Source organism: Adiantum capillus-veneris, chromosome 8, assembly GCF_014529385.1.
Source record: "Adiantum capillus-veneris isolate H3 chromosome 8, ASM1452938v2, whole genome shotgun sequence".
NCBI lineage: Eukaryota > Viridiplantae > Streptophyta > Polypodiopsida > Polypodiales > Pteridaceae > Adiantum > Adiantum capillus-veneris.
Window position 1 is genome coordinate 37,135,736 of NC_140938.1, and position 12,839 is coordinate 37,148,574.

The window sequence follows — 12,839 nt, forward strand, 5'->3', positions numbered from 1 at the left end:
CTGCACATGGACAATCCGGAAGTAAATCGTGACAAGATGTTTGCCCACCGCATCTGCTTTTTTTGATAGTTGCTTCCGTGACAAGAAGTAGCGTAAACTCGCATCATCTGTGAAAACCGTAAAATCGGCTCCGAGTAGGTAATGTTGCCACTGAATAAGAGCATGGATAGCCGCCAAAAGCTCTTTCTCACAAATCTGTGTTGTCAATTCCGGCCTTGAGAACAATCGGCTCTTGTAAGCAATGACATGGCCTTCTTGCATTAAGACCGCACCCAGACTACGACCACAAGCATCACAATATACTTCAAACGACTTCTGCAAATCTAGCAAAGTCAAAACTGGTCCCGTAGTCAATTTCTCTTTCAAACTCTGAAAGGCAGTCACCTCTGTGGGTCCCCGCGAGAAAGGGACTCCTTTCTGTGTCAAGATATGCAAAGAGGAAGCAACCTTTGCAAACTTTCGAATGAACCGTCTGTAGTACGAACAAATCCCAAGAAGCTTCTTACTTCATGGACATTCTTCAAAGCGGGCCAATCACGAATAGTCTCTATCTTGGCCGGATCCATTTGCACTCCTGCTGCTGACACAATGTGTCCCAAAAAGTGCATCTCTGCTAGGGAAAAAAAAATTCACTTTTCTTCGCATTAATCACTAACTTGTGATCTCGTAATGCCTGAAAGACCTGAAGCAGATGATCTCTATGTTCTGCCTCATCCTTGGAGAAAACAATGATATCGTCAAAGAAAGTGCCAACAAATAGCCTGTACTCTCGAAAAATCCTATCCAATATCCGGTTAAATGTCGCAGGAACATTAGTTAGGCCAAAACGCATCACCAAAAGCTTAAATAACCCAAAAGTCGTCCGAAAGGCTGTCTTGTAGACGTCTCCCGGGGCGATTCAGATCTGATGATATTGTAAGGTGCAGCGGAATGAATGTTTGCGCTTTGCTCAAGATGAGTGCTACAAACTGTGCTCAAGGTTCCTTTTGTTCTTATGGAAGGTAGAGCCTTCCGTTCTTAATGAGAGAATACTATGATCACAAACAAAGTGAATGGACACTGTGCGTGCAAGTGTATGAGACTGAGAGATAGAGAGAGAAGAGAGATACGACACCAGAGACGTTGTAAAACCCTCCTCCGAAGGCCCCACTCTCGTTGGCGAGAGTGGTCTACTTATGATTGCACAATCTGATACAAATGGAATGCATGAGACTGATGCAAGTCTAGCCTATGTCGACGATGACGACGGGGATGACGAAGTCGACCTAAGGGCTGAAATTTGCAATCTTTCTACTGCTATCCAAAAATGCTACGGGCTGAAATCTGCGACTGAGCCAAAAACGCTGATTTGGGGGCTGTTTTCGGTGGGTCCTTGACGCTGAAAATCTGCAGGTTTAGGGCTGAAAAAAGAGATTCTTAAGGGCTGAAAACTGGGGTCTCTTTAGGCTAAAAACTGATGGTCTTTCCGGGCTGAATCTGCTACTTCTTTAGGGCTGATCTTGATGGTCTTCTAATGCTGAAATCGCTGCAAATATGCAAAGGCTGCAATCGTCAAAAACGCTAGGCTGATGTTCTGCAAAAACGCTAGGCTAAGGTTCTGCAAAAACGCTAAGTGAGATCTTCTGCTGGCGAGGATGCTGCTGCAAAACGCTAGGCACTGGGGGGTATGGTGATGATGTGCTGGTGCAAAAACGCCAAGCAATGGCTGATGAAAAAACGCTAGGATGGGGGGAATCTGCTGCTTGGAGGAAATCCACCAAGGCTTGGTCTTGCTGAGAAGTTGCCTGCTGAGCTTGGCTCCTGTTGCCTCTTCTGCCAAATAGTGCTAGCTCTAGTTTGCTTATATACAAACTTAGCAAAATTACCCTACCTACTTTCCAACAAAAGTCACTTAAAAATAATAAGTGAAAATGTCAAAAATAGGTAAAATAGGCTAAATGCACTGGAAAATTCCCCTGATGGAATCTGATGGGAATGCTTATGATCATGCTGTGTGCAACCGGAGGATATGCATCTACACTAAGTGATTGGTCATGCACGGTCTACAAATAGACTCACAAACGTGCCAAATCACTTCTAATCTAGACTGACTTGATTGACTGAACCCTGATCATGTTGTAGCTTGTCCACGGACACATAGGGTTGGATGTGTTACGTGACATCCCCTCCTTTTCAAAGTGAGGTACTGGTACCGAACTGTATGGCGTCGAGGGAGATCGCCAATAGCATCCGGAATCCTGGAAGGGACTCTTCGCCGGCCCACTCTGATGTGTGGGTCGTGCGGTACTTGAACTTCATAAAGGTCTGCAAAGCTTGCTTCTTTGGGCCGCGCCGAAAGCGACACAAAGTCTTCTGTGGCTCCTTCGATGCTTCCACTTCGTCGAGAGTCGTGCTTCTTTCTTCTTCAAGAATCTCCATGGCTGAAAATTCCTGAAACCATTTCCAACACAAAACCATGAACATACCTATTCCATGTAAAGTGAATGGAAAAAATCTTGTCTTCTCTAAAGACTGTGTATGCAATGTAGATGAACATAGAGACGGAGTGACAAACCGTTCATCAAACACATGCAAACACTGAGATCGAATCTTTCTCTTATGATCTAGAGCAATCAACAGTGGCAATTCACAACGGAAATGCCCATGCTTGGTGCTCGTACTTTCATGTGCTCGTTCTACGAATGTGTTATTCCTAGGAAGAGACATGAAATGTGACTTCCTTACATACTTTTCAGCTTTTCATGAAAAATCCGCATACATTCGTGCTCATCCATGAGTAAAACGTGATCAACGTACAATATGTCATGCCTAGGAAAAGGGATCACATAAAGACGTTGACTAAAATACAGGAAACGATCACGAATGAAACACTCGAACAATGCATGCGTATCAATCATGCGAACACATAATACTTCCTGTGGGGGTTCTTTCGACCTAGGCTCGAGAGCCAAGATTGGTTCTTCCTGAATGATCGAATTGTCCTATGGGGAATCTTTGGACCTCGACTCGAAAGCCAAGATTGGTGCTTCGTGATTGATCGAATCTACAACAAGGTTAGCTTCTCTAGAAAAAGCATCAACTAACACATCATCCTTGTGAACAATCACGTCATCTTCATGCAACTCATCATGCTTGTGAGAAATCACATCTTGATCATGCAAATCATCATGCTCATCATTATCATCCAAATCATCATGCTTCTCATTGTCAGTCAAATCATCATGCTTATTATTATCATTCAAATCATCATGCTTCTCATTATCATTCAAATCATCATTCTTCTCACAATCATGCAAATCCAGTGTGTCATGCTTTGGAGAAGAAGAGACTGAAAGAGTCTCCTTTTCCCGAATCTCTTGCATCTGCGCCTAAGCTTGAGAAAAGAGTCGCAAGAACTCTTTCATGTGTTGGTCGCTCTTTCCTTTGACGGCGGCTGCAATTCTTTCTTGGTGTCTGCGTTCCATTTCTGCTTTTCTTTTTGCTCTTCTTTCTGCGTGTCTGCGTTCCATTTCTACCATTCTTTCAGCATGTCTTGCTTCACGTTCTAACCTCCTTTCCAGAAACATCTGGTCGAAAGCCTTCATAGGAGTTAGTGCAATCCTTGACGTAGATGGGGAAGGGTGAGGGTTGGAAAAACCTCCTGGTGGGGAAAATTCTTCTTCGCCTCTCTCATGCTCATCACCTCCAAGCGAAGTAGCCATTCCGCTACGAGTGATGACCATCCACTGAAGTCGTGGGTTCTTGTGGGTTCTTGTGGTCTTGGGTTCTTAAGTTCACGAGGAACTTGGGTTCTTGGGGGTCTTGGTTCTTGGGGTTCTTGAGTTCTTGAGGTTTTCTTTCGCTTTCTAGCTGGAAGCACTACCTCTTAGGTGCTGATTTTGTTGTCCAAACAGATCATCAGACCTTGCGATACTTCTTGACACAGTCAAAGTTATCCAAAAAGCATATGCGATGGGCAAACATTCTTTCCATGTTCCACTTCCAGATTATGCATGTGGAAGGCAAGAAGAATGTTGTGGTTGATGCGTTATCAAGAAAGCCACAAATTTCAGCTGTGTCAATTCCTTATCATCATGAGCTAGATGACATGAAGGAACAGTATACTGCTGATGAAGATTTTGTAAGGATCTTTGAACCGTTACAAGAGGGGCAACATCACGAGCACTACCTCCTCAGAGATGGTTTTATGATGATGCATGGCAGACTTTGTGTCACTAGGCCACTGCGACATAAGGTCATGGAAGAGAGTCATGTCCCACCGTATACAGGGCATCGTGGCATTGATGCAACAGTTAAAGCGGTAGAGACATTCTTCTATTGGCCTACCTTGAGGAGAGATGTGCATGCCTTTGTGCGAGCATGCATAGTTTGCCAAAAGGTCAAGTTTGACAGGCAAAAGGCACCAGGGTTGTTACAACCACTGCCGATACCGGATAAGCCATGGGAAAGCATTGCTATGGACTTTATCTTTGATCTTCCAAGAACGCCAACAAGAAATGATGGTATATGGACCATTATCAGCAGGTTCAACCAGCAGGCCCATTTTATCCCTGTCAGGAAGAAGATAAAATTTGATCAGATGGCACGCTTGTTTATGTACAATGTGTTTAGGTACCATGGTATGCCACAATCGATTATCAGTGATCATGATCCTCGCATGACCAATTTGTTCTGGAGAGGATTGTTTGAGAACATGGACACTACGCTCAAGTTCTCGTCTTCGTTTCATCCACAAACTGATGGACAGTCAGAAGAGGCTAATTCTATTGTCTTACATCTGCTGAAATGCTATGTGTCAGATAATAAGGGCAAGTGGGAACAGTATTTGCCTATGCTTGAGTATGCGTACAATAATACGGTGCATTCGTCTACTGGCAAGCACCTTTTGAGATTGTTGAAGGCGGCAAAAAGGTTCCTCCTATTCTGCATACAAAGGACAAGATCTTTGAGGGAGATTGATATGTTGAGAACATGGATGAGATGTATAAGAAAATTAAAATTGCCTTGGAGAAGACTCAGGCAAAGCAGAAAAAGGCTGCTGATCGTCACCATCGTGAATTGTTGTTATCACCTAGTGATTGGGTTTTGTTAAGGTTTGAAAAGGCAAGGTTAAAGAAGATGAAGGGCAAGGAACGGTTGTTTCCTAAGCTCAGCATGCGTTACTATGGGCCTTTTCAAGTGCTTGACAAGATCAACGATGTGGCTTACAGGCTGAAATTGCCTGATGCATAAAAGATTCATAATGCGTTTCACGTGAGTCTTCTAAGACCCTTCGTGGGTGATGTGCCAGAAGATATGCCAAATGAGGATCGGCCAGAAGTTGAGGAACTTGATGAGATCCTGGTACCTGAGCAAGTTTTGGCACATAAGGACAGAAAAGTTAAAGGACAAGTTGCAAGACGCTATTTGGTGAAGTTCAAGAACTATCCGCCTATGGATGCAAAGTGGATGGAAGAGCATGAACTGTCAGAGTCACCAAATGTATTGCAGCTTTACCTTGAAGCCTTTGGGTTACAGCCTACTTATGCACCAACCCAACGTGTGCAAAGGAGGGGTAATGATAGAGCTAGTACATCAAATGTACATATGAATTCAGTGTAATAGATGGAAATGACAAAAGTATGAAGGTCTCATTAAGTCATTTGTATCTATGTGTTATGACCTTTCTTGCGGATACATGCGATGATAAAAGAGTGTTGTTAGCACAAGATCATCAGTGGCGTGTATTTATGGTATGCAATCGAGGACGTTTGCGATTTCAAGAGGGGGGTATGTCACGGGGACGTGGCAGCAGTTAACTATGTCACAAGGACGTGGCAACTGCTAACTTTAGTTGTTGGTTTCTTTCCAATGGGTTTTGCTTTATTTTTGAGACCCTCTTCTTGAAGTAGCAAACAGTCGGACATTGTATAGCCGATGTGAACGGTAGTTTCACCCGCAGACGGGAAGTGGTCGGCACTGGAATTCGTATAGTAAGAGGATGTCTAGGCTGAGAGCAAGATCATATAGGTCCCCCCGTCGCACTTAGCAAGTTGGTGGATACTAGGGAGTGAACTCAATAAAGGCCTAAAGTCAAGGTGTCACTACCAACGGAAAGTATCCAACAGTTGGGCCACATTGCACTTTTGGATGCGTCCCAATGAGGATAGATGGTCAAATGACCGCAGGGAGCCCAACGGAATCATTTCCTAAAATTTAGCGAACTGCTTTTTGGGCCACGAAATGTGTTCGCGTCATTACCTCCGGTATGACTAGGGGAACACTTTACAACTCTACCGCGAAGTCAATTGGGCAACCAGTCAGGAGATTTTTAGGCGGCAACCCCGAAACGGGAAATGGCTTGTAAACGCGCCGAGTGGCACATTTCTGTGCACTTTCCTCATGCAAGAAGAAGTGGCGCTGAATTTGATGTTGGGAGAGGCCTCATTTGCAAATTGTCACACGTTAAGAGCTATGGAGTGCTTCCTTTCCCCCTTATGTACAGTGCGGTGCCACGAGTGATGCCCTGCATGCTACGCACTGCTCTCTCTCTCTCTCCCCCCTATGAGCAATATGTATGCTCCTCTAGTGGGCTTTTCATTTGACCAATGTACAGTTATGTGGGTTCATGCGCGATTGCCGAGGCAAGAGCCTCTTGCACAGGTGCTGGATCAGCTAGCGGCTAATCCCCCGCAGGTACAAGTGAATTCGGAGAGGTTTCACGTGAGAAATCTTGTCCGATTCAAAGGGCAAGTAGCCCTACAGGTGCGGGAGCTCGAGGTCTTGCTACAGATGCGACCGGCACGTGAAACGGAGCCCAAAACAGGGAATTACAGCCTGCTGTGTATTTTTACAGGTTTAGGGTTTCCGCCCTAAACAGACCCTAATACCCCCAGGAGGTTCGGGGACACGAGGGGACCGCTATACAGGTGATCTGGCACATTTTCGGGGCAGAAAACAGAGAATTCAGCGTGCTGCAGATTCTCGCCAGGTTTTGCAAAGTGTCTATATGCGTCGGGAAAGTCATCTATTGCGTGGGGATACTGACTATGAAGCGTCCTAGTACAGTTATGCTGCCAAAATCGGGCCAGAACAAGTGTTTCTTCACCTGGAATGTGCGGGGCAGCTCGTAGGAGATCACAGGTTTTATTCCCTTCGTTAAAGAATAAAGAAATACCGAAAGGGGAGCCAATTTTGGGGCCTACAGGTTGTCGACGTCTGCTCGGAGCATTCTAGCTTCCGAGCCGTGTGTGTACTTAGGTGTTAATCCCCGTTACAGGTTACCTTTGCAAAGTACTCTGTGTGTGTCTAAAGTACAGAATTTCGGGTGAAATCCAACGCCTACCGCCCCACGGGCCGGTTTCACTTAAACTCTCGGACTTTCTTGCTTTTGTCTTCCAGAAAGTCATATTGGTTGGCTTTGTAAAAATTCTTCTTCTTTGCATAAAAGTTGTCATCAGAGTCCGAACTGTCGATAGACAGTCCTCTGTAGAACTGTCAATCACGGGGCGAGATTTAGACTTCTTTGCCCTTTTCGAAGCGATGCTTCTTGCTTCACTTTTTGCCTTTTCTATCTTCTTCGCTCGAGTCAAATGAGCTAGCAGAACTATCAGAAGAAGAAGAAGAAGAAGAACTGGGTACTCCTTCACATCGAACACGCTTCTTCTGTTTCTTTGCCTTTTCAAATGTCGTCTGACGACCCAAATAGCCCGAAAAGTCAGTGCCTTTCTTCTGCTTTTTGCCGTGCTTTTCAGCTTTGTTTTGCGCGTCAAAAAGCTGAGCAATTCGTGCATCAACCACCTCTTCTAATTCCTTCTCTGTGTACATCCTGGGAGTAGGAGGTTTCATAGGTGGTTTTGTGGTCTACCGCCACTGCGTCTGCACCTCCTCGAAAGAGGTCTCGCTCATATAATTTTGCAAATTTTGGGTCCTTCGCAAAATTGAGCATCGTCTTTGTTGCGTAGCCGATCAATGTTGACGCTCCATCTCTTCGAGCTCCGCCTGAGTAGGCCGAGGCGGGCCATACTCCTTGTGTGAATCTTCATTGCGATCCCTTCCCGCATCTCCGGATGCAGAGGGAGTTGATTGATCTTTGCTTGAAGCCATAGGTGCCACGGAAAAAAAAATTAGGGATCAAATTTCCCGTAGATTAGAAATCGACCGTGCTCTGATACCACTGTAACAGACTTGGACACTCCAAGTCAAGAATCTACCACGACAGCACCAAATAACCACTTCAAAACAGTTCACAATTCACAATTTATTCGACACTGGCCCGGCGGAGTTCCGTGCCTAGAGATATTGGCCCCAAAGACTGGCGCCCCTTTTGGTATTTCTTTTTGTATTAATCTGAGTTCAAAGTACAAGAGTGCGGATAGGCGCTCACACTCAGACTCTGCGTCCAGATGCTCTGAGTTGTGAGAGGCCTGCTCACATATTTAAACTTACAAGGGATGCCAAAAGCAGAGCCCCAAAAGCTGAAAATCAAAATCCCCAAACAGCTTCTAAGTTTAAAAGCTTTCAGAATAAAGCAAAAGCTCTTTCTCTCTCTTTCTCTTGCTTAATGTGGAAATAAAGCAATCCAAAAAGCTCCAACTTTCTCTCTCTCTGTAATAAAATAAAGCAGAAGACTTTCTCTTGCGTAAAATAAAGCAGCAAAAAGCTGCGCCAGAGTTTTGCCCAAAAGTTGCACCGTAAATCACGGATTCCGTACTGCTTTCCACATGGCAGCCTTTTCGCGTTTTACGCTGCAGCCAGTCAGCATTTCAAGATTAGGGTTTCAACAGAATTAGGGTTTTTGATTTTAGGTTAGGGTTTCAACAAAATTAGGGTTTTTTATTTTAGGGTTAGGGTTTCTTGCAGAGCGGGCAGCCACGTCATCACTTTGTGACGATAGAAGAGGGAGAGAGTGGGTAGAGAGACTCCAGGGTAGAGCTTGAGCGCCCGAAGGTAGACTGTAGAGTCTAGACGGTAGAGAGGAGAGGCTTGTCACTTGAGCCTTGATTGAAGTTGAGAGACTCAAAGGCCCAAGGGTGCTTTTATAGCCTCCCAAGTCTCCCGCAAAAAACAAACGTTGGGTGTCAATTATGTCCGTTAAAAACAGTCAAATTTTCAAATTTTGAAAAATCCACCCATTCCTTGCCGCTCCGGTCCGTCCCCCGTACAATTGCCTGCGTTCCCGCCGGTCAGATGAAAAACAGACCGTTCCCTTCCGACCCGACCCGGTTACGGCCGTTCCACATTCCTAAGCCCCATCCTCTCCGTCCCCTGTAAATATGATTCTTGGACGTAGTGTGGTTTACAGTTCAAATTTTCTAAAAGGCAACCGATGCTCAAGATGGCATTTTTCTAAGGTACAAAGTTGAGGGTAGCAAATCCGAGGTGTATCCAGCATGACAGCTGTTGCTGGGGTGTCGATGGTAGCTTCTTCATCGACTTGGTCTCACTATATATGTCCACTATGAGCTGCAAAGAGGGTGTTCAGAGTTTTGACATCTCAAGTGAGCTGCCCAAAGTGATCCCATTATTTATTTTGGCTTTTAGGTATTTATTTTACTTATTTGTCAAAGTCTGGGTAGAGCAATTTACTGAGGTAGGTATATATGTGACCCCCTTGGCTTCATTGTATTATCATACAGTTATTCATTCCCAAGTTTGATTGGTTCAGGTGACACTCTCTCTCTCTCTCTCTCTCTCTCTCTCTCTCTCTCTCCTCTCTCTCTCTCTCTCTCTCTCTCTCTCTCTCTCTCTCTCCCCCCCCGGTCCTACACTTCCGCATCGTCGACTTCGACAAAAAGAACTGCTCAGTGTATGATGAGCAACTTCTCTCTGTCATTCATTCTCTAAAGCATTAGAAGCATACTCATGATCAAGCCCTCAAATGGCTCCAGTCTATGCCTAGTGTACATTGGAGTGACCGCCATGTAAGGTGGTCTCAATTTTTTCATCAATTTGGTGGCTTGATTAAATGTTCCTGGTAAAGATAACCCTGTTGCAAATGCATTAAGTCGCAAAGGACAGATCTTGGCTCTTGAGTCAAGTTCAACAATCTCCATTCAAGGAGTATCTTTTGACACCATGAAAAATCAATATGCAAATTCCGAGTTTGGTAAGCAATGATTGCAGGCTCTTGTAGCCCAAAGGCCAAGAACTATATCATTCACGATGGTCTCTATGTTAGAGTTTTGGCATCTCAAGTGAACTATCCAATGTGATCCCAATATTTAGTTTGGCTTTTAGGTACTTATTTATCAAAGTCTGGGTAGGGCAATTTACTGAGGTTGCTATATTTCTCTACGCTTCCGCATCGTCGACTTTGACATGGTTTCAGAGCAATGTTGGTGAAGAGCCTTGGTGAGGCAGAGCTGTCCCGCAAAGAGGAGAAGACGAAGAGATCCAGTCACTGGCTCCCAACCCTCCCCCCTCTGTTGACGGCATTGCAAAACGCTGCCCAATCAGATGATATCCACTCAGTAGCATTTCAGAATGTTAGTGCGTTTTTGTGCCATCGCTACCTAGCCGACATAGCTAGCTTTTCAAAACTCTATCGTTTGCTAGTGTTAGCAGGTGAAGTCCCATTGGCGGCGCCAATACCACTTCCTTCTGCGTGCAGCAATTTAAAACGCTGCTAGTCGGCAGCCTTGTAGGGAGACGACGCCCGACACAGATGCATTTTGAAACGTTGTGTTCCCTGTCTCCTGTGTTTTGAAACGCATCCGACAACCCTCCCCCCTTGTCTTGGCACAAGCGGCGTGCCCCCCCCCCCCCCCCAGCTTTCAAGTAGTGAGCCTAGCGTTTTAAAACATTGAGGACAAAGTCACCTGAAAACAAAAAGGTCCACAAAGTCAACTACAAGAAAGCAGAGAGGATTTGCTCCACCAGGTGTGGGTGGATGTGCTTTGCCATCACTTGTCATTTCAAATAGCACCTTCTTTGCCCGTTGGCAAGCACTTGCTTATTGTTGCACCCGCCACATAGAAAGCCATACCCTTTGCAATCTACTAATGAATAACAGCCACTGCACATATTTTACTGAACAGTAAGGTAAGACATCACAATTCTAAGTCGTTTTTTTGCATGTCTCTATGGTTTTTTCATTTGTATGGATGATATGGAAAAGGAACGTGCATTGTCTCTGCAAACATAGGATCATTGCCTTGCCATTTCACCATCAGCATGGTGGAAATCACATATGCCAAGTCCCCTTGGCAGCCCCTTGACATGGCTGCCAATTACTAAGAATGATTCCAATGACAGAACTATGATGGGTCAATGACTAAAGTCTTCTTTGATAGTAAAGCAAAGTTCCAGAAACACATACCTTCATGAGGCATCGGCAGCACTGACAAGGTGTGGTTTCCATATTGGAGAGGGAGAGGTGTCACAGAAGTAAAATGAGCAAAGGAATTGGGCACACATTGAGATACATTGATTGAGAAAACCACTGGAACGCCAGGCGGACCCTCCTCCATTGTTGTCGGCATTGATGGCCAAGACATGCATGCAGCTTGGTGAGCAAAAGCCTTCGTCTCTTGCTCAACACCTGGAGGACAGACGTCTGGTAGGGAGGATGCTGCCCTTAGTAGATTATGTGAAATGAGGCTTCTGAAAGCAGAAGTGCATCTCTTACCTTCAAAAGCACCGAAAGGCGCAGTGAGCTTCAAAAGACATACCTTCAAAAGCACCGGGAGGCACAGTGAGCTGTGGCATGAAAGCCATACGTGTGGCAGGTCTTCAGCAGTCAAGAAAGGGTTCTTGCAAGTTAGCGTCCTGGAGCATGCAGCTCACGAGAGACATACGACTGCATGCCTGCATTGAGCCAGAATGATCAAATGTGTCTAGCGAGCTATCCAGCAAGCGTAGTTTCCATCCATAGAAGGTGAAACATCACGATGGCAGGACATATAGGCTGGGTTCAGACGAGCCCCACGGAAAATCGGGAGCTTTTGTCTGCCTCCAGGCTTCTTGTTCACTAGGGACGGAGACTAAGCTTCGGATTGGAGGGGGTTAATGGATGTTAGTGAAGGTAGTGAATATGAAGTAGGAGGAGGAAGCAAGTCGCTCGTGTGGAAGTGCAGGGTGGAGTATTCGAGTTTATCGATGTGGAACATAAATGGAAGATGATATGGATGCTAGTGAAGGTAGTGAATGGAAGTAGGCGGTACCCAGCTGTAAAAAATGAGAAAATCTCCCCTTAAAGAGAATATTCATTTTCGAGCGCAGCGTGAGAGAAGGTCGCGCAGGAGCAGATGGCAGAACCCAATGGCCATGGAGCAGTGCAACCGTGGCAGAAGCTGATGGCCATACTCTGTAGCAGAAGCGTTGAGCGTACGTCGCGAGGCAATTGCATGTCTCAACAAAGGAGGCAAGTGTCGCATGCAAGAGACCAACAGCCCCGTAGCTTTGCAGGGCAATGACAGCGTCGATGCAGATTGCTGCATGCAGACCCCAGGACGTGCAAAAGCGTGATGCAGTCTTTTTTTGAAGTCAACATGCAACCCTCTCGACACATGAAAGCAGTTGTCCTTGTGGTCTACAATGCCTTGGAAATGGTGAATCATTGTTATACGCGCATGTTCGAACCTCAAGTTCCCTTTTAGAGGGTCCTTGTGAAGGGCTATGGGGCGAGGCACAATGCGCTCAATTCCAAGGATTCGGAGGAATCTTGGAACAAATGAATAAAATGAAACTAGAGCCAGTAGTGACTCCAGGTAAGAAAGAAAGACCAGCTACAATATCTATACACTTATAAAAGGGGGAGGGATTCTGGTCCCCCCTTGACATGTGGCGGAAGCACCTTTGAGCCGGTAGTGTTCCCTGCACCTCCGAGAACACAGCGAACAGAGAGAGAGAGAGAGAGA

The 12,839-nt window shown here is 45.4% G+C and overlaps 1 protein-coding gene across 3 annotated transcripts in view; it reads right to left on the reverse strand.

Moving 5' to 3' along the window:
• Positions 1–12,040, reverse strand: part of LOC147451971 (RNA-binding motif protein 25-like) — an 89,889-nt gene extending 77,849 nt beyond the window's left edge. Inside the window, exons 1-2 of one of the 3 annotated variants that reach the window (XM_086517818.1) lie at positions 11,652–12,040; positions 11,300–11,536 (exon numbers count right to left, since the gene is read on the reverse strand). In XM_086517818.1, coding sequence (XP_086373944.1) covers positions 11,300–11,536; positions 11,652–11,697 — 283 coding nt within the window. In that variant the 5' untranslated portion in view covers positions 11,698–12,040. Of the gene's footprint in view, positions 1–11,299; positions 11,584–11,651 lie in introns of all 3 variants that reach the window. The other 2 variants (XM_086517820.1, XM_086517819.1) reach the window with 2 other exon arrangements.
• Positions 12,041–12,839: the final 799 nt, after the last annotated feature.